Consider the following 26,410-nt stretch of genomic DNA (forward strand, 5'->3'; position numbering starts at 1 on the left):
GTATATAATTTTTCTCACAGCGCTGCACACCTCACTACACCCCACAGCTCTCATTGGGATTACCATCCTAGTCTTTATCATCGAAAACATCTCTGAGCTCCTTCCTTAAATCCATCAGAAGTAGCAGCTCCCAATGTAGACTAGGTTTCAACATTGGTAAGGAGGACCCCAATGATGAAGCATGTCACCTTCGGGTGAGTGAGGGATCTTATCCTTAAGGGATGTCTTGCCCTCCCCTCTTCCTCTCATTCTTTCACTTGTGGTTAGTTGGAGTGACACACCTTATGGTGCTTCTGACACATTTCTCAGACTATAGGTATATATTGTGTCGATGTCAGTAATGTTACACCGAGAGCACACACTTGCAGTTCCGTAATTCCCTCTGCATCTCCTAGACCTTCGCAGAGGCTCTGCTGACTATTTGGTCAGAAGCCTCTCCACAAAGGACAGTGCAGTTGCTACTGTCCAGGGCAAGTAGACTTCCTCAAGGGCCATGACACTGTTAGCCTGAATTACTGGACAGCACACACATTCCTGTCCGTGTCCTGGGAAACTTCACAGTTTGCTGGTGTTGCCTCCTGAAGTCCAGGCCAAGAACAAGTTATTGGCTTCGGGGGGAGTATTCGGTTTTCCCAGTACCCTTCTGTAGCAACAAGTTGAGTGGGGCGGGCTGGCTGCCGAGGAAACGTGGGGTCTTATTTATGAAGGCCTTGCGCCACCGGTGCGTCACTTTTTCCCATTTTAAAAGTGACGCACCGGCGGCGCAAGGCCTTCATAAATAAGGCCCGTGGTATGCACTAGAAGCAACCTTACAAAAAAGTATATATCTTGGACCGCTTAGACATGCTCAAACCGGATATGACTTGGCTGGGTCTAACACTGCAGATCTCTCAGGACATTTTGTCTGGTTTTGCCCACCCCATGTACCTTCCTGGCCACCCACCCGGGTCTGGCACCGTCAGATAGAGAATCATGGGGCCAGGCTTCACTCGGATACCACCAGGTGAAAAATTTGTAAAATGGCGGCTCATTTAGGCGAATCATGGACTTGCTGCACAGGGAACGGTGCTTCGTCCCATCTTGAAGGCTCGATGGCGTTTTGAGTCCTTTGTGGAATCTTTCCCTTTTTCGTGTATTTTCACCCTCAGTCCTCTTTTATGCAAGGTAGGAAAGCAACCAAAGTGTTCTCACTTGGAACATGGAAGAGCAATTTTAAACACCCGACTATCCAACATTTAAAAAACAAATCCGTATTTTGTTTGGTTTCATTAAGACTAATTTGACTTATTGATAGCTCTATGTTTTTCCTGATAATAAACTCTCCCCCCAAAAAAATACCCCCACCCCCAAAAAACTATGTAGTAAGAATTTAAAGCTCAAGCAAATTCTCTGTATCTGTACAGACGATTGTACGATCGTGTTGGTTAATGCATCTGTTGTGTATGAGTGTCGTTCGTGCACAGCATGCAATTCAGAGGGTCAAATCCTTCAACCTTTCATTCTTACGAGGTCCGAGGACAATAACATGAGAACTTTTTCGTTGGGTAATTGTAATTGTAATTGCATTTATATAGCGCTTACTAGCCCTGACGAGGCGTCGAAGCGCTTTTTCGGCGAGTAGCACGCTACTCCGGGCCCCATAGAGGAGGGCCGCTGGAGGCTGTGCCACCTGTTTTAGGGCGGTCTAGAGGGCACTGTGAGACTGGCATTTCATGCATGGAGGGGGGACGGAGGGCTAACATGTGTCGTACAGGGTGAAACCGGACCCGGCCCCCACCCCACTGTCCCTGTATGGGACGGAAGCTCACGTGACTCGTCACATCTCTAGTTTGACAGCAGTGTCGAGAAGTTCTTTTTTGGGTGGTGGGTGCCGCAGAGAGAGCAGGCGGGGTGGCAGAGAGGGCAGGCGGGTGGTCCAGAGAGCGGGCAAGGATTCGGAGAGAGCGGGCAAGAGGGCCAGGACAGCCGGTGACGAAGGGACAGAGGGGGCACCAAAGGACAGACAGACCACCACCATGCCCTCCGGAACCAGTGGCAGGGCACACGCCTCCGCCAAGCAGACCGTCTCTGCAGACGCCAAGAAGGTACCGGGGCACACCAACCTCGGGACTCCCCCCTCCCTCACCTTGTGGGGGAGGGGAGGGCACTGCCCGCGAGCTCTCCGTGGGCATTCTGATCCAAAATCTTCCTCCCCCGCCAACTCCTCGCCCAGCAACCCCTTCCATCTCTCCAGACAGCGCCTAGAAGTCATTGGGCTTCAACATTCTAAAAACCGTCGCTAGGGTCTTTGGTATTGAGGGGGGAATGGTATCGCCCTTGTGTCGCGGACCCCCCTTAATATACGGGAGAGAGCATGTTGGAACAGGCAACCTAGGCCTTATTCAAAAAGAGCATTTGCCAAAAGAGCGATACACGAAGCACTAACCCCCCCCCCCCCTCGCCTTATGCCATGGTCGTGAGTGACCCCTTCATGCTCGTTCTCTCATCCTCGATCCCTGCTCCTTATTTTCTCTTCACGATACTTGATCCCACTTTTGCATCCTCTTCTCTGTCGTTGCACGCCCCTCGTGCCCTCTTCCCACATTTGAAATTCAGTTTCGCTGCCCTGCATATCTTCTCCCCTCCCTAGCCATTACGCTCCCTTCCTTCATATTTACGCACCTTATTCGCTCTGGAGCGATGCGCGTCCTTAGTTCAATGCGCCTCCATTTATTTACAGCGCCTTCCCATTTTACACGTGCACCCTTCTCTCTGCCTCTGTGTTTTTGCCCCCCCCCCCATCCCTTCTCGATCATCCCTTCTCCGCCTCTGACTGTCTTCTGTTCCCTCCTTAGACTAACCCCATCCTGGACCTGCGATGGCGCCGCCTGGAGGAGCCCCTGGGATTCATCAAGGTGCTGGAATGGGTGAGTGAGACCTGAGGGCAACTTTGAGGTATCGGAGCATCTCCCCCCCCCCCCCCCCCCGCCCCACTCCCTCCTCCGGGCTTCATGGTCTTGCATGGTTTGTAAGGTGCTGAAACAGCCCTGCACTCGGGAAGGTGTCGGAGCTGGCATGGCACAGGACTAGCCTTTGGGTGCCAGTAAAGCGCTAGGCGAGCCCTCCTCTCTGAGCCAGCCGCTAGGAGAAATCTTGGGCCTCGGTGGGGTACTGATGCGCCCTTGGACCCCCTAGGATGCCGTAGGGAGCATTGACCACCACAAAGAACTAGATTAGCCCTGGCCCCTGGGTCTGAGTGAGGCCCTGGAGGAGCTCTTGGGCTCGAGGTTGGTGGGGAGAGGAGCCCTAGGGGCTAGATGGGGCAGAGAACCTCAGTAAGGTGGTGGATAAGCCCCGTGCCTTGGTAAGGGGCCGTAGGAGCCCATGGGCTTCATTGACGTGGCCAAAGAGGCCTGAGCCTCAGTAAGGTGGTGGAGAAGCCCATGGACCTTAGTATGGTGGTGGAGGAGTTGTGGGCCTCAGTAAGATGTTGTGGGATCCGTAAGGTGGTAAGGAGCATGTAAGACATAGTGATGGTGTAGAAGCCCGAGGGCTTTAGGGCGGTGGCAGAGGAGCCCTGGGCCTTAGTAAGATAGCGGAGGCGCCATAGGCCACAGTAAGGTGGTAGAGAATCCCTGGGTCTCACAAAAGTGTCATGGGCCGCAGAAAGGTGCCACGTGAGCTCTGGTCTACAGTAGGATGGCAGAGGAGCCTGTAGGCCTTGAAGCGATGCTGTAGAAGCCCGAAGTCTGTAGGGCGGTGCCAGAGGAGCCCTGGGCCTCACACAGGTGCCATCGAAGCTCTGGACTTCAGTAGGATGACAGAGGAGTCCTGGGCCTTCGTGAAGCCGCGCAGACATCATTGGTCTCAATAAGGAGCTGGAACGGATGAGTCGAGCTATTTCTGTCTTCCACTGAGTGACACTATGAAAGAGAAATGCCGCGCTGGCAGAAGACGCCCTAGCAGCGAGGGTTGCAGGGCAGGCAGCGCCCACGGGCTTCTGGGGTACTAATATCACGGGCGAGAGTCCCCCTGAGGCCGAGTGAGCCCTTCCGGTCCAGGGAGGCCTCGGCTTGCACGGGGTTTGGCCTTTGCCATGCTCATACGGTTGGCAGTGGAGTGAGCTTGTACACCCGTCTCGAATCTCCGAGGTCCTAAAAGTTAAGGGGGGAGGGGGGTTGGGGAGCGGGCATGCTGTCCAGCGGACACTCATCGGGTTTCAACATTGCAAGAACAGGAATTTAGTGTCGGGTTGAACCTTTGCAGCGGATTACAGAGGCCTGCTCCCTCCGGCACTGTCTTCGAGCTGCCACCGCCGCGCTAAGAACACCCCCCCCCCCGTCTGAGGCCTCACTCAAAGTTTCAAAGTTTCAAAGTTTATTTATTATGATAAGGAACTCTTTATGAGGTCCACATAAAACAACATATACATACAAAGCACAAATACTTAAAAAGAAAAGAAAAAGAAGATATTTTCATCACAATCACATGAGATATCTTAATACAGGTCCAAAAAACATTTAAAAAAGTTGTACAGTTTAAAAACAAACATTTCATTAGGAGGGTTAATCAAGGCTGCCTTAAACGAAGATGCTGATAATATGTTAAGTTGTAGGCAGATTGATCTTAACCATCTACGCCTGCAAGGCATCAGTGTAGGGCAGATGAACATCACGTGATCTAGATCCTGATCATGTAATTGACAAAGATCACAGCGTGCCGAACAACCAAACCAGCTGGCTTGTAAAACTTTTAGCGGAAGCAAATTATGTCTTAATAAGTACACCAGGCGTCTCACGCCATGGGCGATGTTCCAGTACATATATGGTTGTGCTTTCCGCGGGGTATAAGATTCAATAACAGGCGTACAACCTTTTTTCGCTAGACAGAAGTCTCTATCCAGGCAAAACCCCAATTCCCACGAGGCTGACTTCAAAACTGTTTTTAATTGATGAGAGGACAGTAAAAATAAAGTCTCCTCATCCAATTTCAATTGTAACACAGCAAGTCTAAAGTTTTTTACAATTGATGAGAAGTCATTAAACGATCCTAGTAATTCATTTTTTATAAGGTCTCTTAAGGTATTGGGTTCACCTTTAGATAAAGCTACTACCCAGCGTATAATACTAGCAAGACCTTGAACCCTGCTGCTACGTAAACCCAATTCTTGTCGCAAGGAAGCAGTTGAGTTTGCAGTGCCTACAGACATTAAACTCCGAAGAATTTTTCCTTCTGCAGAGTTTAGAAAACTCCATTTTTTTAGATCAACTAATTCAATTCCATATAACAGGGAGGCTGGAACTTTCGCTCTAAAAACATCTAAGAGAATAGAAAAATGCCTTCTACCTGTTGCTTTATATAGGGAAACTAAGCTCTTTCCCTGAGAAATAGCCTTCCGGGAATTATTATCTGTGTGTGATTTGTCACTTAGATTGTGAGTGACAATTTTACCTAAAAAGGTATAAGATTTCACACATTCTAGTTTTTCCCCCCCCACAACCCATGAAAAGTTAGAACATTTAGGCTTCTTTCTACCAGAAAAACAAATCACCTTGCTTTTTGCCGTATTTATTGATAAAAAATGACTTTCCGCGTATTCAAAAAGTGCATGCAACCGATTGTTTAAGCCCTTTGGGGTGAGGTCCAAAATTAGGATGTCGTCTGCATACATAAGGCATGCAATTGGAACACCCCCCAAGGATGGGGCAATACCGGCGCAGGCAGAAAGAGTGATGGGTAAATCAACAATATATAATGAAAATAGCAACGGAGCCAAAAGGCAACCTTGCTTCAACCCATTAGATGTTGGGATTAATTTGGATACGCCGCGATCACCTCCAAGTAAAACTCTGCACCAAGTGTCAGAATATAGGGCACGAATTAACTTAATAAGGGAAGCAGGCATACCAAGGTTAACTAACTTTCTCCACAACAAATTTCTATCTACTTTGTCAAAAGCGGTGGAGAAGTCAATAAAGGCGCCATATACCTGACCACCCCGAACTTTCACATATTTTTCATTGATGACTTGCAATGCGGTCAGGTTATCTAAGGTTCCATGATTTTGTCTGAAACCTGTTTGCTCCAGAGGAAGGATATTATGTTCAGATACCCAATCATTAATTAAAGAAAGCACACACTTTGCAAACACTTTACCAATGGCGTCAAGCAAGGCAATTTGGCGATAATTTTGTGGTAGATCTCTTGCCCCTTTTTTATACAAAGGGACAATGATGCTTCCTTTCCAGGAGGGGGGGACTATTCCACTTAAAAAACAGAATTTAAACACTGGAAAGAGTATTTTACTCCAAAGTTCACTCTGGTTTTTTAATACTAAAATTGGGATTTTATCAGGACCCATCGCACCAGAGGAACGCATGTTCTTAATGGCACATTCAATTTCCTTTTCTGTTGGACAGTCAAGTGTAACAGCAGCATTATCGAATCCAACATTAATACCATGAGAATTATTATTACTGTACAACTTCTCAATATAGTGAACCCACACCTGTTCCTCAATGGCAATGGGCGTAGGACTGGCTCTAGTACCGCAGCCTTTGCCAATTAAGGACCAAAAGGTCTTAGTTTGGTGGTTAAAAGAGGCTTCCCTCAATTGAATCCAGAGGGCGTCTTCCTTAGAGCGTTTTAAACGAGCCTTAAGCCTAACTCTCCTTCTTTTCAGGATGGACAACTTAGACTTAGCTTCTTGGGTAAAACATAAAAATTGCCCCCTTACAACTTTATTTATTTCTCTATTTATAGCCCGCAAAGGGTAAGGGGCAACAAAAGACTGTTTCACACCTGATTTCTCCTTTGCACAAGCGGTTACAGAATCTAAAAAATTAATAAAACAAGACAGCTCTCTCCCCTCCCAGAGAGGAAGATTCTCGACAGTAACACACAAAAGAGGCGCCAGGTTTTCCACAGAACTGAGGTTCCAAAAACATTTCCCTGAGCTGGAATCAAAATTCACAGAATCTATATCCAGCCTCCATGGAACCACTTTCTGAAGACTAATGGAAACAGAAAGCGTCAATACATTATGGTCACTCAGATTCGATTCAATGACCTTCATATCCTTTAATAGGTGGAAACCGGCATAATCTATCATGATAAAATCAATAATAGATTTTCCCTTATTAGATTTACGAGTAAAAGCTGCCGGGATATCAGACGGAAGCCTCCCGTTTACAATTAAGCAGTCCGCTTTAAGTAAACCATCTAAAATAAGTTTACCTCTTTTGTTAGTTTTTATGTTGGGGGGAAACTGAGGCCTCACTCGCTCTTTCCCAAACCACTGACTCTCACTCAGAGCACATGACGGCGACAGCCCCAGAACGCCTCCCCAATCCTCGCTTACTGCTCAATTCGCCCTGCCCGTCAGTTCTCACCTCACTCATGGTCCAGGTTACGCACTCTGGAGCTCATTTACAAGCCCCTTGCGCCACTCTTAACATCGCCGGTGCGCGCCACTTTTTTTCCATGTTAAAAGTGGCGCACCGGCGGCGCAAGGGGCTTGTAAGTAACCCCCTCCGTGGGCAGGGACGGGGCGCACGGGATTGGCTTTAGGTCTAATATTAGCGTGAAAGGGCGCTGTGGGCGCGCTGTGGTTGTTTACTGGCCGGGGGCTCTGATTGGCTGTGGGTATGATATCGGTGTCCCGGTGACGTCGTGCCAGTGTGGTAAAGTGGTGATGGGCGTCATGGGCAGTAGAGAGGTGTTGGTGCGAGCCTTTAGTGCGGTAGGGTCAGACTAGGGCTTATGGGGTCATTGGGCCTTGAGTGTGTGTGCTGGGAGGTGCGGCGTGCGTGGGTGTGATACAGCGGGGGTTGTGTGTGGTGGGTGGTATATAGTGTGATTTATGGGGTGCTGGAGTGTAAAGGTTTGATGCACATCATAGGGTGTTTAGGTGTCTAATGGGTGGTACGCAACACGGATGATGGGTGTGATGTACATGTAATTATAACATGCCTATTCGGCGGGTGCTGGGCTATGGGGGTGTGCGCTACAGCGTTTGCAGAGGGGCGTTGAACTGTGATAAGGCTGTGGACGGTACAGAGATGTTGGGTGTGTGTGAGGATAAGGTGTGATATGTAGGTGCTGAGAGGAAGGGGGTGTGCTGGGATATGTTTTGGCGTGCGACGCGCGTGTATCTGTGAGTGTGGGTGCAGATGAGGTGTGTAGGGTGGTGGAGGCTGTATCAGCTCTGCTGGAGGTGCGATATTAAGTGCTAGGTGAGTGTAGGGCGTGTCCAAAGGTCAGTCGTCGGGGTGCCGGCTGTGACGTAGCCACGCTGCAGGGATGCTGAGGTGTGGCCCTGTGTGGGTGTGCTAGAAGGCTGGGTACGTGTGTAGGCAGCGAGCTGTGGCCCAGAAGTTGTTTGGGGTGTGGCTGGTCTGGAGACTACGACCTGACTGCACGGGGATTGTGCCACAGGGGGGTTGAGGGAGGTGTTGAGGTGTGGGTCTATAATACATACAGAGCTTGGATTGGGCTACATAACCGACATTTTAAAACTAGCCCCAGTCATTGGATGGTTGAAAATTTGGCTCAACCAGGAGCTTACATTAAATCATATTATCTTAAAAGATTGTTTAGCCCTGGACAGAGCTCATAACATTCCGTGGGTAAAATACGTTCAGACGCAGCTAATTTTAGCTGGCCGACCTGAACTTTTTTCTTCTCCACATTTGATAAACCAGGAAGATATAAAAACAGTTAAAAATATCCTGACAAATTTCTATGTTTTGGAGAGGGAAGCCACAGAGTTAAATAAACCCACAGTCAGGAAACATTGTATGCTGACAACTGCCCCAGGAATGGAACCATATCTTTTCCTGGTATCTAAACCATACCATCGTTTCCTTTTAACAAGATTTCGTCTTGATTTGATTCCCTTCATTCTGGGTAATTTTAAAACATGGAATAGACCCGATAATGCTGAACCATGTGATTGTGATCACTTTTCTATCCAGGATACGACTCATTTTATCTTGTTCTGCGGCCACTATATTGAGATTAGGAAAAAATGTCTGCTTCCTATATTGTGCAATTTGGGCTTTACGCAGGTAAAACCAGCTTTGATGTTCCTGCAACTCCTTCCTAATGTAAAAGTAGCATTTCATGTCGCTAGTTTTTTGGTTGCAGGTGCACGCATAAACAAGCATCGCACAAGAACTAGGCATCTTGTTTCTGATTAATGATTACTTTTTTATATCTCACTGTTCTTAATATTTTTAATATTTATGTATAACTTATTTTGTATATCGTGATTTTAGAGTTTTAAACAAAATATTGACCTGTACTAATTTGTGTTCTGATGAAATGTTGTCATGTATTAATGCTCGTTCTTTTATGATTTTTAATAATCGAATAAAGATAATTGACTGACTGACTGACTGACTGTGTGGGTCTGATGGTAGAAGTTAACGGGTGGTATTAGGACGAGGTCAGGGGTAGGCGTGACCTGGGTACGGGGACGGGACACTGTCCAAGGCGCAGGCAGGAAGTGCTCGTGCGGCATCTTCTGTTTTTATAGAAATGCTGAGGCAGCAGGGGGCGGTGGCAGATGGCTCCGCGGCAGCAGCTGCCCCGTTACGAGCCCTCTGACAGGGAGGGACTGGCTAACGTGGGCGCTCTCAGCCGCGGAAGCCTCACACACCTCCTGCCGCGGGAACGTGGCTCCTCACAGCCACAGCCACAGCAGAGGCCCTGCCTCCTGCCAAGAATACGCAAAACACTCACTTAAAAGTCTTTCCCACCATGCAGTTCTATTGACATTCCCACCACCAACTGTCAGTGGCGTCTCCAAAGTGGTTTTTAGGGGGATGGAGGCACTACAATGGTCAATTGTAAAGAGTGTGCGCACATATATAGAATGTTTAAATCTGACTTTGTATGGCTGCGGTGTATATTTCTTTATATGTGTATATATAGACGCACATGTATACTACGTACCTATTTAGAACGTAGGATTTAAATATTTTAAGCAAACACGTATGTTCCTGTATTGCCTCAGACAAACTCTGTTTTGCAGTGAATGGCAGATGGGCTAATACATGGTATAAACACTGTTTTTTGAGTACAGTCGTTATTGCCCAATGTCTTTTTATTCAGACATATTCCTCATTTTTAACCAGTTCAAAATTATCATCTGTACATAAATTTCTTCATTTGTTTGACAACACCTTAGGTCATGCCAACACGTGTTTCGTCCGTTAACAGTAAAACTGGACTTCATCAGGGCTCATAGAAATTGATATTCTCCATCAAGCTGAAATACACAAAGTCGTGTATTGAGGAGATGAAGGACTCAGTGTGTTGTGATGCAACCACCACCAGATCACCCGGTGTCGTAACATAGGTGGGAAAAATTGTTAGTATATGGTCCATGGAGTAACATATAAAAACCTGGGTTGTTAAAAGATCACTGTGGACCATGCTTGTGATTTATGAAAAAGAAGCGTTTATGTGAACTTCACTGTGAACAAAATTCAAAATAAAAAATAATGATAAAAGTAAAGTAAAAAGAAAAAATAAATTGAAAATATCAGTGGTCTCTCTTCTAATCGTTATACTTCGGCTCCGGCCAAGAGGGCAAGGAAAATGGTATTGCGCACTTCTAATCTTCGTCCTTTTAGTAAATGCTAAATCCGTACGAGTGGACGGTAAATATAAGTAGGAAATGTTCTATCCCGAGTTCAGGATCACAAGTTAGTACTTTCGTACTCAGACGTATATCTGCGTCTGTTCATCGGCACCCCCGCTGTATCATACAAAAGTACTAACTTGTGATCCTGAACTCGGGGAAGAACATTTCCTACTTATATTTACCGTCCACTTGTACAGATTTAGCATTCACTAAAAGGACGAAGATTAGAAGTGCACGATACCAATACCATTTTCCTTGCCCTCTTGGCTGGGACGGAAGTATAACCGGCTCAAAGGCCTACCACACAAACAAAAGGTCTATCAGCCCTGAGGAAGTTGTGGGTAACTCCTGGGCGACGAAACACGTGTTGGCTGGACCAACAGATGAAAGAACATTAAAGACATATGTTGTATACTATTGTGGTGGTTGAGATTAATCTACATTAATGTAAATGATAATATATATGTGCTCGGTCCTGTGGTACATTATGAATGTGATCTTCTTGGGTCACTTATGCTGAAGGGTGGATGACCCTTCTTCCCTTGAGCACCTATAGATTGGTACATCACATATAACTAATTATCGGAATTAGTAAGCGCCACTACCATGAGGGGACAATTTCATCTTCTCTAGGCATTAACATACCAGTTACATTGCAACAAAATGCTGAAAACCAGACAGGACAACACTAACAGTTTCTGAGATACGACTCCAGTTTTACATATTATCATAAAACATAGTCAACATGGTGGTTACCGTCTGTGCTTCATAGAAGACCGTATTATCCTACACGGTCATCTTCAGGAGCTATGAGAAAGGCTTGGGTGTCCAGGGTTGCCACAGTGCTTACTTCTGGTCTATTAGTTAGGGACTGCAAAGTATCTTTAGATGGAGTCAAGTCTTAAACAACTGTCTGGTAGAAGATGAAGGAGCTCAGCGTGTTTTGTTCTTTTGACGTTTTTGGGATAAAAGCCCAGCAACAATTCATTAAACTGCGCTGAGGCAAGTTTGTAGGGAATTGTACTTTGTGTCCATTGGACACCTTCCTGCACGTAAGCAATCATTAATGGCGTTTTGCTCTTTCTTTTTGTGCTGAGAATGCTGCACACATAGAAAAAGCAAAAACAAGGAGAAATAAAAATATTTCTCCTTGTTGCGGCATTCTAACGCTCGCTATTCTATGACGCTCATTTTTGGCCCTGCCTCAGAATTACACATCCTTGTAAATCTGGGGCAGCGTCAAAAGGCAATGGGTGTTGTGGTGGAACACCCATGGCAACACCCATTGCACGCCCCTTTCGCACAAAGTGATGCGTGTATAGGGACCATATTTACTCAAAGTGGCTTATAGCTGCTTTGTAACTATGAAGAAGGGCATAGTGCTAAAAATGACATTCTGGTGTTAGATTCCCCTTGTAAATATACCCCTAAGTTTTATTTCAGTTGCTCTGGGCTGTACTGCACCCTTTTCTATCAAAAGCCCCTATGCAGCAGCAAAAGTCACTGAACAGTCTTGAGAATGTCGACTGGACCTCAAAGGTCTACTGTGCCAGGTGTGCTTGGCACCGCAGGACATGGAGTTTTGCAGCACAACCTGCCTACCTAGGTGTTTGCGAAACAGCAGAAGTTATTTTTGAAAGCGTGGATGCCTCACAGGGATAGGCCCAAGTACCAGGCGATCACAAAGCCTTCCCTCAGGTTAGGGCATAAGCCCAATCAAAGAGACAGCCATCATTGTGTTTCAGGCTGCAGTAGTCTATGTACAATATATTTCGGTGATGACTTTGAAACCATTAGAGCTAGGTTCTTTTAAAAAAAATCTTTTTATTGAAAACAAAAACAAAGGCTTATCACATTGTGTGATAACAATAGGGGTAATCTGCAATACACACAGAGTGAGCTTTGATTATTCAGAAGGCCAATCTGTAGTGCCCAATTTTTAAGGAATGGCGCTTTTATAGCCAATCAGGTACTGCCTACATGTATTGCCCTCATAATCCTTCACATCCTGGAGTTCCTCCCTTTGCATCTAGTCGTCTGTGCCCTCTATACTCACTCCATGTCCCTCAAACTTTCTCCCATTTCTTGGGGCAACCTCTCGCCCTACACACCATTTGTTCCGCCCTCTGGCACCAGTCTAGGTCAGCCTCCCACTCGATCTCTCCAGGCGGGGCCATGGCCCCCATGCTCTTGCTATATTACGTTTAGCGACTCATGCTGCCAATCTCAGCCAGCCCTCTGTGCACCTGGGGCAGTCCTGCTCCCCATTTATCCCTAGTAGTAACCAAGGGCCCGATGTAGGTAAATCTGATTTACACACTCTAGAAAACTGAATTTTACAGATTCGGTATTCTAGATTCGGTAAATCAGATGTAGGAAAAAAATTCGTAATTTTTACCGAATCTGTATGATTCGGTAATTACCGAATCGGTATTTACCGAGTCGGTAATTGCCATTGATTTCTATGGGCCTTAAGGCCCATAGGAATCAATGTTAAATACCGAATCGGTAAATACCGTTTCAGTAAAATTACCGAATTTGCAAGGGGGACAGGGTGTCACTTTGACACCCTGTTGCACCCCTGATTCTGGCTTGTGTGCCATGTGGCACACATACATGCCCTTAGGGGAAGGAAAGATCACAGGCACAAATATGGTGACAATCACATAGAGATGCTGCAACATGCACCTCCAGACAACAAATGGCATCAGATTTCACGCGAAACATATAGACCAGGTCAGCTTGGAGTCAAACAGCCACAACCATCACACGCATTTTGGCTTCTGCGAAAGGTTCAGATTTTGGTGAGGTTTATTATTAAAATTGCAAATCTTCATGTTCAGACGACGCAGACTCCAGTGGGAACATGGGCCCTTAGGGCATGTATGTGCGCCACATGGCACAGGTGTACATGCACAGATGTGCATGTACACAGGAATTCGTTATTTACCATGACATAGTATGTCATGGTAAATAACGAATTCTTAACCCCTTTAAAGCGTTGTAAATAGACCTCCCCAGTGCTGCGCTGTCCATTGGAACTAGTGCTGAATGGACGTCCAACGGTCGTGCGCAGCACTGGGGAGGTAGTGGCCGTGACGACCGTTGGCCGACGGCAGCAATTAAGGGGTTAAGGGCCGGTGGCACTGTTTTCAGTGCCACCTACATGACAAAATTGCGATTCGGTAAATTTACCGATTCCGTAATTTACAGATTCGGTAAATGTACCGAATCTGTGAATATACCGAATCGGTAAATTTTAGGCCCCCTACATCTGTAACTCCAAATACCGGTCGGTAACGGCCGAGTTCGGCCGTTACCGGCCCGTATTTGGCCTCCTACATCTGGCCCCAAGTGAATTATAGTGCTAGGTTCTTGTTAGGCGTACTTTCATAATTTATTAGTGCTGCCTAATTGTGACCTAACATTGCTCATCATAAAAAAATGACTTATGTGTAAAAGCCATGGCCACTGAAATATATGGTAAAGCAGGGACAAAATATGCAGTCGTCTTAGTTGAATTATCCAGCAAGAATTTACTTAATTAAATGCAAAATATGCAGCACATTATAAGGCGGTATTATCTATCTGTTGTGACAGATTAAGTCACATGGGTACTGGAAAATTGTTTTCTCTCTGCTTCAGAAAATATAGCAAATTCTTAAGAGAAAATGTTTTCATAATTAGCGGACACAATTAGAAATTTTATTCACCAACAATGAATGGTTTTGTCTTGTATGAAAACATAGCAACATCACTTAACACAAAAACCTAGAGAATTCTTAAGAGAACATGCTTACATATTTAGCAGACACTATTTGAAATTTTATTCACCAGCAATGAATGGTTTTGTCTTGTATGAAAACATAGCAACATCACTTCCGGGTACCTTGCAGAGTAAAATGGGTTGTGTATAACATTTACAATATAGCATTTGGTAAAGGGCAGGCCTATGTGCACACACTTCTTATAAAGTAGGTGCCTTGTTATATTGCTGATGCCAGCCGTGGCTCTACAACTGTGTGCTGGAGGTCAGTGCTGCACACACAAATGATGTACGGAATGCTGAGCAAATCAAACATTCACCCCGTGGAGGAGTATGGCTCACTGATTAGAGCGGCAGACCCTGATGCAGAGGTCTGGCCCGGGACAAGAGTTCAATTCCCGACGCGGCAGGGTCCTGAGCCCAAAATGTCCACGGACTCGATAATTCTCGCCTCGGTGCCTATTCTAATCATGGGGTCCCACGCTGCAACTCTGGGCAATAGTTGCTTAATCTCCACTACGGCAGCCCACCCGCTGCGGGATGCCTGGCTTTCACCCTGGGGATACCCAGTAGGGGTTATCTCACAGGGAAAAGCCAGGACGGGTTCCCAAGGCAAGCGCCTTGATGCCTTCGGGTGATACGTGCGCTATATAAGTCGCAATACATACAATACATACCCCCAGTCAAGAGATAAGGGTTAAATCCATTGTTCATTTGCCTACCATGCCACTCCAGCTTGGACCCAGTATTATGGAAATCAGAATTGACCCTGCTACTCATGGGAACCGTCCAGCCCGAACTGCCAATCCAGGTCCTCCCTGGACCCGAAACAAGCATCCTGGACTGTTTCCGTGGTATCACCCCTCATCAGCCAGTCTAGCTTAAATCCAGTGGGAAAGCAAGCAAGAGACCCACATCTGGGAATGCCCATCCCACTTAGGGCAAAAAATACAGCACAAACAAATGACGGATGGAATGCTGAAAATAATAATGGAGTACACCCAGATCTGTGACAGTGGTGAGTATATGAAAAGTTTCAACACTCCATCCATCATTTTATTTTGTGATAATGCTATGTGCACCATAAGTGGCTAAGGGTATGTCCAGATGTGGGTCCCTTGCTCGCTGTGCCACAGGATTCAAACTACCGTGGCTGATGAGGGATGATACTCCAAAACCTGTCCCAGGATGCATGTTTCCAGTTCAGGGAGGACCTGGATTGGCATTTCGGGCTGGACTATTCTCATTGAGAGCAGGGTCAAGACTGATTTGCATATAGCTGGGTCCAAACTGGGATGACATGGCGAGCAAAATAACAATGGATTAAATCCAGATGTGTGACTGGTGTTGAGTGTGTGAAAAGTTTCAACACTTCATGCATCATTTTATTTTGTGATGTTGCTATTTGCACCCTAACTGGCTAAGGTTATGCACAGACATGGGTCCTTTGCTTACTGTGCCACTGGATTCAAGTTACCCTGGCTGATGAGGGGTGATACCATGAAACTGGTACCAGGATGCTTTTTTCCAGTTCCAGTCCAGGGAGGACCTGGCTTGGCAGCTCGGGCTGGGCTGGTCCCGTTGGGAGCAGGGTCAAGACTGATTTGCAAATGTTTGGGTCCAAATTGGGTTGACATGGTGAGCAAAATAGTGATGGATTAAACCCAGATCTATAACTGGGGTGAGTGTTTGAAAAGTTTTAACAATCCATCCATCATTTTAGTTTGTGATGATGCTATGTGCACCCTAATTGGCTATAGGTATGCCCAGATGTGGGTCCCTTGCTTGCTGCGCCACTAGATTTAAGCTACCATGGCTGATGAGGGTGGTGATACCCCAAAATCGGTCCCAAGATGCTTGTTTCCAGTCCAGTAAGGTCTTGGCTTGGCAGTTTGGGCTGGACTTTTCCCATGGGGAGGAGGACCAACACTGATTTTCATATGGCTGGGTCCAATCTGGGAAGACGTGGTGAGAAAAATAAAATTGGATTAAACCCAGATGTATTCTAAAAAGAAGCTGATGAAGCACACCCTTTAATATCTGTAACAGTCACAGTGTATTACTAAACAAGTACTAGACACAGTCTGAAATCACATGCATTCCTAGACATAAGCTGATGCGGACAATCAAATGAGACAAAGAATACGTGGAACATGTAAATAATCCAGAAAATGTAATCAGGCGATGATTCTTTCACTTTTTATTAGTTTTCCAAAAATTCCCAGCACACGATTTTGCCAACATGTGTTTTGTCTTGTACTAAGACTTTTTCAAGGCAATGTGAGAATGTTGATAAGGTGCGGCCCAGTGTAGAAAATCCCAAGTCCAACATCCAAGGTCATACTTGATGGCCAAAATTGAATGTATTCAAACCAAGGCAATATAACAAAACAACAACTGTAGATGAGCACAAGTAACACTGTTGCATCGGGTTCCAAATTATAGAAAAACGGCAGTTGAGTACCTGACCCTTATAAAAAGCCAGTGTCACTCAGAAAAGTAAGTGTTGTTGAATGGACCATGCGTCGTGTCCATTTAGGTGAACAACATCATAATGCTCAATAGTAAAGGTGCAGGATAAAACCCTGGACCTTTTACTACGAGATCGAAAACAGTTAAAAGCCTCTTTGAGGGGGGATACAGTCGTTCTGAGGCAGGAAAACTGACCAGGGTTTTGTCCCGCACCTTTACTATTGAGCATTATGATGTTGGTCATCTAAATGGACAAGACGCATGCTCCATTCAACAACACTTAATTTTCTGAGTGACAGAGGATTTTTATACGGGTCAAGTACTCAACAGCCGTTTTTCTATAATTTGGAACCCGATGCAGCAGTGTTACTTCTGCTCATTTACAGTAGTTGTTTTGTTATATTTCCTTGGTTTGAATACATGAAATTTTGGCCATCAAGTACGACCTTGGACGTTGAACGTGGGATTTTCTACACTGGACAGCACCTTATCAACATTCTCATATTGTCTTCAAAAAGTCTTAGTACAAGACGAAACACGTGTTAGCAAAATTGTGTGCTGGGAATTTTTGGAAACAAATAAAAAGTGAAAAAAATCATCGCCTGATGACATTTTTTGGATTATTTACATGTTCCACGTATTATTTGTCTCATTGGATTGTCCGCATCAACATATGTCTAGGAATGCATGTGATTTCAGACTGTGTCTAGTACTTGTTTAGTAATACACTTTGACTGTTACAGCTATTAAAGGGTGTGCTTCATCAGCTTCTTTTTCAGTATCCCTATATGCATATTAGAATCTAATGTGCTAATAGCATCTCTAGGTAGTAGGTGTATCAAGCTACCCTAGCACCCCGCCCTAACTATAGTAATAGAATTATTCACACATACTATTGTCAATTATATATACGTTGCTCATATTGATGTGCGGTTGTCTCCGTTTGCAGGGAGCACTACTACCTACCAGTCACTTTTATAAACCCAGATCTATGACTGGGGTGAGTATTTGAACAGTTTAAACACTCCATCCATCATTTTATTTGTGATGATGGTATGTGCGCCCTAACTGGCTATGGGCATGCCTAGAAGTGGGTCCCTTGCTCACTGCGCCACTGGATTCAAGCTACCCTGGATGATGAGGGGTGATATACAAAATTCATCCCAGGATACTTGTTTCCGGTCCAGGGAGGACCTGACTTGGCAGTTCAGGCTGGACTGTTGCCATGATGAACAGGGTCAAGACTGATTTGTATATGGCCGGGTCCAAACTGGGATGACAAGGGGATCAAAATAACAATGGATTAAACCCAGATTTTTGACTGGGGGTGAGTGTTTGAAAAGTTTCAACACTCCATCCATCAATTTATTTTGTGATGCTGGGAGGTCAGTGCCAGCTTCATTTTCTGATCACAATGTGTGCGTTCTGCAAGCACCCCTTCTCATGAAGAAACAGCCCCACAGAAGAGCATTATTGCATATGCATTACATGCGAGACTCACATAGAACTGTAAAACATACTAAAAAGGAGAGATAGAAACATAGGCAACTCATCTCCATTCTTAGTGCATTCTTGAAATAATTGTTGGCCTGAGAATGCTGCCATGTAAAAAAAATAAAAGTAATTTGACAAATAATTAATAATTTTTTCCGTGTGGTCTAAGCCCTTACATATGTAGGCTTTAGCTGCTGCTGTCAATCAAGGCCTTTCTGCATCCCGCCTTGGTTTCAAGTCAAATATGAAGTAAAACATTTAGTGACATTCTGGGTTCTTCAGGGCCGGAGTCCATCAATCAAGAGGCAAGTGCTGGCCAGACTACTTTTATAGCGCAAGGAGCTGCTTTGCATTCCACATGCAGCATTCTTGATAACATTTGATTGAATCCGTTTGAGATAGAAAGTTTGAGAGCTGCTTTAGAGATGAGAGAGAAGGGGCCTTGGTTAACCTCTGCAGGCAGAAGGATCCGCGATCCTGGACCAATAACGAGAACAGTTTCATCTCTTAGACTTCCCCCAGGGCCGGTTCTAGGATTTGCGAGGCACTGGGCTAAAATGGAATGTGCGAAGCCCCCCTAATGTAGATAAGTGGCCCCTTGCAAGGAGACCATTCACAGACACTGTGGGTGGCCCATTGTCCAGCATTTTGGCGCCCCTCTCCACCCACCCCCCCCACAGTTTTAACTTTCAGCCCACAAGCATTTCTCACACCTTCAGTTGATAGGTGTGAGAATTGCTTGTGGGCTAAAAGTTAAAACTGTGGGGGCGCAAAAAATGCTGGATAATGGGCCTCCCACAGTGTCTGTGAGTGGGTCTCCTTGCAATTGAAGGGAGCTTCTCCCTCCCCTATGCCTAAAGACACCATCCCTGAGAGGCCCGGGGAGGGGGGGGCCCTCCGAAGGGCTTTAATTGCAAGGCAACACATTTCTTTGAAATAGATCGCCAGGGAAACAACAGGACACATCACCAGTGCGTGGCCCCATGCTGGTTGGCTGAGTGCGAGGCCCTGGGCAGCTGCCCATGCTGCCCATGCCTAGCGCCGGCCCTGCTTCCAAGGGTTCATGGCAAACCTCGGGTCCTGGATGAAACTCCAGACAACGTGGACGCATCTATTCCAAGCCTAGTTGGAGAGAAATCAGAACTGGCCGAAGACAGAAGAGGGGAATGCACGCCTCAGGAAACTTACTCCACTCATTCCAGAGCCGTTCAGGGACGTGTGTAACCTATCAGGTTCCACCCTGGGCCCTTTCCTAGCTCAAGCACACAAGCAACTGGCAGGGAGCCGACCGCTGGCCGAAGGACTTGAAATAGCTCCTGCGCTACTGCAATCCTTCCAAAAATATCCAAACAGGTGTGGCTGACCCTGCTGCTTAAGAAGCCTTGACTAGACCACAACAATCAGGGAAACTATGGGCCAGTGTCAGACTTAGCATTCCCTGCCACAGTCATCGAGCAGTAACCATGGACCTACAGACATGTGCTGATGTCATCAAATGTTGGATACATCACAAGCAAGATTCCACCCAACCCGAAGCAGACATTCACTGCTGATAGTGGGGGTGGATGATTTCAGACGTAAGACTGTTAGACGTTCATCCGACTTACTGTCACGGTTTTCGATACAGTCGCACGTAGTAGTTTACTACAGCCCCCCTTATTGGTACTGAGTCAAGTGCCAGAGGCGCCACTAGATCTGAACTTTAGGGGTTGGGGAGGCTAACAAGTCGACCAAAATAAGAGGGGCTAACACTTCAAGCAATGGGTTAGACAGCCTTAGAGCCAATACGAGAACATGGAGGGCTAATCCAATACAACTGGAACAAACATATTTTAGTGGATTTGACAAAGTTTAAAGGCTACTGACAGAGATCTTTCAAAAAGATAATGAGGAAGTTGGTACTGAAAAAAGCAGCTTCTGCCCATTTTAATACAAATCGCTTTTTGAAACCAGTCTTTGGAAATGTACTTTCAGATGATGACGCTTTTGATAATTCTCCAAACATTCCTTCCATGAAATGACAATGAACTCATGAAATATTTTCACTTCAATCTTCAGAAAGATGCTCGTTTTTGACTGCTGACCAAAGGGTTATTTTCAGTCTGCTCATCAAGACATTATGACATATGCTTGTTTGAGGCCGCGCACGTGTAGAAAAAGGGACAACATTTAAAAGGGCACAAGAGAGACACCAAGCAGAAAAATGGTTAAAAGTTTGTCTTTGTAACACAGCAACAGGTAGAGCACAAAGAAGTGTGTCCGTTGTGCAGTGCTTTTATATTAGTAACTCATTAAACAAAATATCACATGTATGCTGCTTTTGATGGATTTAGGCTTAGCTTGGCTCCAGATTAAGGTTTCACAAGCATTTTGCTAGCTAACTTCACTAGTTTGAAGAGATAGGACACAGCGATGCAACACAAGGGGAGTGCAGGAGAACTGCCTCTGTATTGACACCATTCTGGAGAAAAAACACACAAGGGATATGTTAAGTAAGTTCTTAATTGCCTTATAATGCACTGAGAAACTAATCATAGAGATGTTTGCTTAAAGTAGAACAGGCATGCCGCTGGTTAGGCATAAATTATATGTTCAGGCTTCACATAGCCGAGTTATCTCTCAGTCTACGCATGGGTAGTCATCATACACCTGCGGTGCCAACGCTCCATCAACAAAAGGCAAGAGTCACAACCCATTTTTCTGCTTGATTTCTTCTAAAATTGCCACTGACCCAACACTCGGTGCCTGTGGGAATCCAATAAACATATTTTAAAAATGTAAGTGCAATATGTGAGTTGAGGTGTTACTTACAAAGTGGAACCAACACCATAAGGCATCTTGACACTCAACTGACTAACAACAACAGAAAATATATGAAAATAATCAATTAAATAGATTAATTTGAAGAGCCTTTCTAAGCATACAATGATCCTTATTTTGCACACGCCAAGACAGCGTACATTCCAAATAGAAGAAACAAAAAAAGAGAGGGAATATGCCCCTGACCCCTCCCTCCACAAGCGAGTGATTGAACAAATCAGGGGACTCACAGTAGGAGGGCAAAGACAAAATGAAGGGACCTTTTAGACATGGAAGCAAACACATAAACAACATAGAGCCAGTTTTGTAACAGGCTCTGTGGGCACATCAGAACATCGTATATTGGATCATTCTAGAAACAGGCACTTTGGTCACCTTATGGCAAACCTCAGTGAGGAACCTGTGGATTTCCTAAACTTAATGACAAGTCAAGCCGCCGTATTCTGTAAGCCTAGAAGCTTGTAACCAGCTGATTCAGGAAGCCCAACGTAGCAAGCATTGACATAGCCCAGTCTAGAAATGATGGTATCATTATCATTAAAAGCTTTCAAATGGCATAAAAAGGTTTTTCTCCAAGATCCTCGTACAACATGATAAGGCTGGTGTAAATGCCATCAATGTAATCTTGTCTGACGTCATTCAATACAGCAACAGGTGTAGTGTCAGTGCCTTAACCAGACATTTATCCGGCTAGCAGCTAGTAACTGGTGCTCTTCAGGATGTTTAGACAGCTGGTGAGCCAGAACATCTCACCAGTTTTAGTGATTGCTGGCTAAAGAAAGATGAGACTATTACCATTAGCTTCTGCCTTGTGGTCCAAGTCTGATTTCTTCAAAAGGAGTTTGACAATCCCTTTCTTCTGCCCACTAGTGAAAGTACTAGATAAAAAAGGTAATAAGAATGAAAATAAAAGAAGATGTAGGAACCACAAATACAACTTTTAGACATACATCACCTGGGCTATTAAGGGCCCTGAAGTTTTAGCAGGTAGAAAAGGGGCAACGTAGGAGGGCTTGGTGACCCACATTGAAACTAATATACTGTAATCTATGTACCAGTATGGATATCTTACTGATAGAGGCGCAAAGACAGATTTAGAGATTAAGCCATGGTTCCCAGCTATGTTCAATTTGGGTGCTAGTTAGTGCACAAGGTAGCTGCTGCTCCCCTGGTGTGGGGTATTGATTGGGTAACATAATTAACTTACCCTGTATTCTTCACCTCAGAATGAAGCCTATCAAATTTCAAACAGCGTTTCCCACACTGATTACTTCACGTTTTGCATTTATCTCTTCACTTTTTACCCTGATAGATTTCCTTAGGCATTGTCAAAAGAAAATGAATTCCTTAGACTTTGTCAAGAGAAAATAGCGACATGTGGTAGATTAAGAGGAGCTCACAATGCCAATCTGTGTAAAACATTCATTTGGGCATGGTTCCAAATTTAAATCACAATTTTGAATCAGGAACTAAGCAAAGTCTGTATGTTTGTAGAAGGTAGACATAGGTTATCAGCTCTGTATTGCCACTATCGTGGCCTTGTCGTGCTGTATGGTTTGAGTGTTTTGTATTGTTTCGCGGTTGAATTTATGCAATGCTTCATATTGTTGTAGAAGCACCAGAGTGCTTTTGCTGAGGGATAGCATGACACTCCAGGGAGTTGCATAGATGGTACAATGCATTTTTTTTGTGGCCTATAAGCAGAATTTGTTGCTGTCATCAGGACCGGATTTATGCATTTAATTAACTTTGTTGCTATTCTTCTGCATGAATTAGTAGTGGAAACGAGTGAAAGATAGGTTTTTAAAGCATTCAATTTCAACTGATGGACAAAAAGTGTTTGAGTGCAGCTTGGCCTATGGTTGAAGTGTTTTGGCGCCTGGATGAGGTTGAAACTGCCATAAACAAGCATGTAGCTGCACTTGCACAAGCGTGTGAGAATGGACTGTGAGGGTTGGTGTGGCCACACAAGCCAGTACCTGCCATCTCTACTGTGATCTGTCTACATACAGTTCGAACAAAATAATACGATGCTAAGAATGTGCACAGAAATGACAGACGCGACTATGGGGAGGTGCAAACTGTGGGATTCAGGCAGATATGAACCCCTAGAGTGCATCCAATCAACCCCAAATCCGCCTCTGTGGAAGGAAAAAGCCATATGAACTTCGCAGTGTAATAGAGCTTACAGCACCCACAATGCTCTTTGCTTACAGTAACAGTTACCTGAGATCCTGAAAGCTGACAGGCTTTGGAGGACAGGGGCATTCATTAGAATTGTTGCTAACACCTGATGGCAGAATATATCATTTTTTTTAGTTTCTGTTTAAATATTACCTGATAGTATCAAGGGGTTCTAAGTATTAGAAACATGAAACAAAGCAATGTTTCTGCCAGATATGTGTTTTAGGCCTCTCAAGTGCGAGGAAAGTACTATACAAATATCAATACAACATAATGTCACTGCCTCTCTCTGTTAGATTATTATGATGGAATCTTGCATTCTCTGTCATTTGTTGAAGATAAAGCATTGTGAAGTACCCATACTCTGTATTTGGTGGGATGAGACAGTTGGACCTTTCATCCTTGTTGATCTATCCCCAGGTAGTTTAAGTAGCCCACCATGGCACTGATTACCAGTTGCACAGGTCTACTGGAGTGCAGATGCCATACAGTAATTACCAGTAGTCTGTGGTAAAAACTCACCAGTGCAATTGTGAGGTAAACTCCATGAACTGGGGAATTACTGAGCGGACCTGGGTTTACCAGGCGGTATTTCTCATGGTATTTCCTTTTGTGTGGGATTTCGCACACACATTTGCCACCTGCTTGAGCAGATGGTAAAGGTGTGCATAGGGCTGCTGCAAGGCAGGATCAAGGAGCAGCCTTTTTCCAGAGTGAATTTACCTGCTGGATTTGTCAGGCTTGTTGTTCCCACACTCAGTAAATACAGTTGCAGGAATGCTGGACCTCTTATAATTGTGTGGAATGGAATACCGCGCCACACAATTCTCAGTTGGGCCTGGACGGATTCCCATATTTAAATGCTCTGCACAATGTGTTTTAAAGGGTCAGCACCTATCGACACTATTATTAAACTCCTGCCTTCAGGCCCTGATGCCTCGGGTGTGGTAAACAAAACTCTGGTGATTGTGCTGCCAGCTAAATGTGATTTGCTCCCAGTCTACCCGCTCGTGTCCACTCTTACAGCTATTAGAAGCCACTGCATGGGGGTGACTGATAGGGACAAATCAGAGCAATGAGGGGATAATGTTTGCAAAATCACCACAAATGATGTGTGTGCGCGCGCTTTTTTGCCATATCTTTCCCATATTTTCCAGCAATATATAAACCAAGTGCAAACCTGGAATATAACCAACGCAAATGCTATTTTTGCTGTGACATTTTTCAACCTGGCTTACCGATCGCTTGTTTATTTATTTGGAACAGTGGTCGAAGTGGGCAGGGTCGGTAGGGCCCGGTGTGCCCCTAATTCTTTAATGTAGTAGATTGCGATCCTCTACTTTCTTATTTTAAAGCAACATCCCAGGACAGCAGAAATAGCTAAGGCCTAAGGCTCAGCCGTTCGGAAAAGACAAGGACAGCGTTCACTTCTCCTGCGCTGCCGCTGGCAACTGACCCCCCCCTTTTTTACCTTTACTCCCTTTCTTTCTGTTTCGCTCCTCCTCACTTAGTGAAAACTGTGACTTCAAGAGACAGTTATTACTCCCTCTTTCCTTTCCTTTATTGTATTTGTTCATCTGTGATTGTGAAATGGATCCAAAAAAGAAAAACACCTTTGCTGGAAATGTATCCTTTTCCGGACATTTTTCTATTCCAAAGTGCAGCCTTGGGACAGAGAGAGATACAAGGATCAAAATGTGACAACTTAATAAAGCAAGAGGAAGTGGCTGCTTGATTTTATTCACACCCAAACACATTAGTGCCACTTTACAGAGTTTGCCAGTGAAGCGCTAATTTTGTTTTCTCGTTTTATTTTTTAACATCATTGTTTTCCCTGGGTGGGGAAGTGCACCATTCCTGGAGGTACTGTGCAATACATGCTTGATGGGTGGATTGGAAAATAAATTGTGTACTGCGGCTCTGTGTTCAGGGATGTGGTCATTTAAAACCATACTGGTTACGTGTTGTAAGGATATAAGCAATAGACATTGAAACGGGTTCCTTCTGTAATACTGTCCTTAACTTTTCAGGCACAAATACTCATTGCTTTTTGAATAATAAGTATAAAAGTGTTAAGGTAGCCATGTTATTCCTGCCTACTTCAATTAATCCTGCATTCCCTTGAGTGTTTGCTTTTTCAAGCATGTTGGTACTTTTCTTTTTTTAGGCAGCATATTACTCTTGTCTAGTGTGTAATTTGAATTGAGTCGCATCCAGGTGTTTATAGCGGGGCACAATTTGGTTGTAGTTGAAGGCAGTGCAAGTTTCTCCCAGTGGGGCAGTATGGTGTCCAGTGGGGGAGACGATGTGGCACTATGGTCAGAGCTGTTGAATTTGGAATGGGGAGACCAGGTTCAGCCTTCATGGCAGGCGACCAGACCACTCTTCTGAGGGAGCACATTCCTGTGCTAGACCTTAGAAGGATCCACAAGACCATATAATCCCTGGTGTCTTAGCACCGGCAGGTGGACCCTAGTGGTGGCAAGTGTGGTTTAACCTTGAAGGCCTGTCCACCACAATCCAGGCTAAAGTTCACCTCGAGTTTTGCGACCAGGCCTATGACGCAGCACACCCTAGATCAACATTGACTCTGTCACTGAGGTCACAGGACCTTAGAGTAGGGTGGTGCGACCTGTGTTATCGCGCCAGGAGCTGACTTCGGGTGGGAGTGTCATATTTGCAAGTATATTATGTTTCTAAAAGCATTTGTTGCCTCCTCCCTGGCCGCCAGCAATTTTCAGCAACTATAAAAATGTAATGATGACTCAGGTGATCAATGTTCTTCCTATAGAGAGATGGAGTTTTGTCAAGTGAAAGTTTTGACTCATGGAAAGGTAGCACAGAGGGTTAATGTGCCTGCTGCCAGGAAAATGTACCGTGCAGATCACAAAGTGTACATAATGTAAGTAGGTCAGTGGGTTACTGCTTTTGTCAGTGAGATCCTTTTGTTACCTGCAATTTATAAGTCAAAATTCTAACATAGAACAGTGAGTCATTAACTGACATCTAAGAGTTGTATACAAACTGCAGGGTATAAAGTAAAG

At 45.0% G+C, this 26,410-nt stretch overlaps 1 protein-coding gene across 1 annotated transcript in view; it reads left to right on the plus strand.

Moving 5' to 3' along the window:
- Positions 1 to 1,839: 1,839 nt before the first annotated feature.
- SYPL2 (synaptophysin like 2) overlaps positions 1,840 to 26,410 on the plus strand; it is a 91,433-nt gene continuing 66,862 nt past the window's right edge. The window contains exons 1-2 of the mRNA XM_078644758.1: positions 1,840 to 2,084; positions 2,835 to 2,906. Coding sequence (XP_078500884.1) covers positions 2,016 to 2,084; positions 2,835 to 2,906 — 141 coding nt within the window. The 5' untranslated portion in view covers positions 1,840 to 2,015. The remainder of the gene's footprint in view (positions 2,085 to 2,834; positions 2,907 to 26,410) is intronic.

Source organism: Lissotriton helveticus, chromosome 5_1, assembly GCF_964261635.1.
Source record: "Lissotriton helveticus chromosome 5_1, aLisHel1.1, whole genome shotgun sequence".
Lineage (NCBI taxonomy): Eukaryota > Metazoa > Chordata > Amphibia > Caudata > Salamandridae > Lissotriton > Lissotriton helveticus.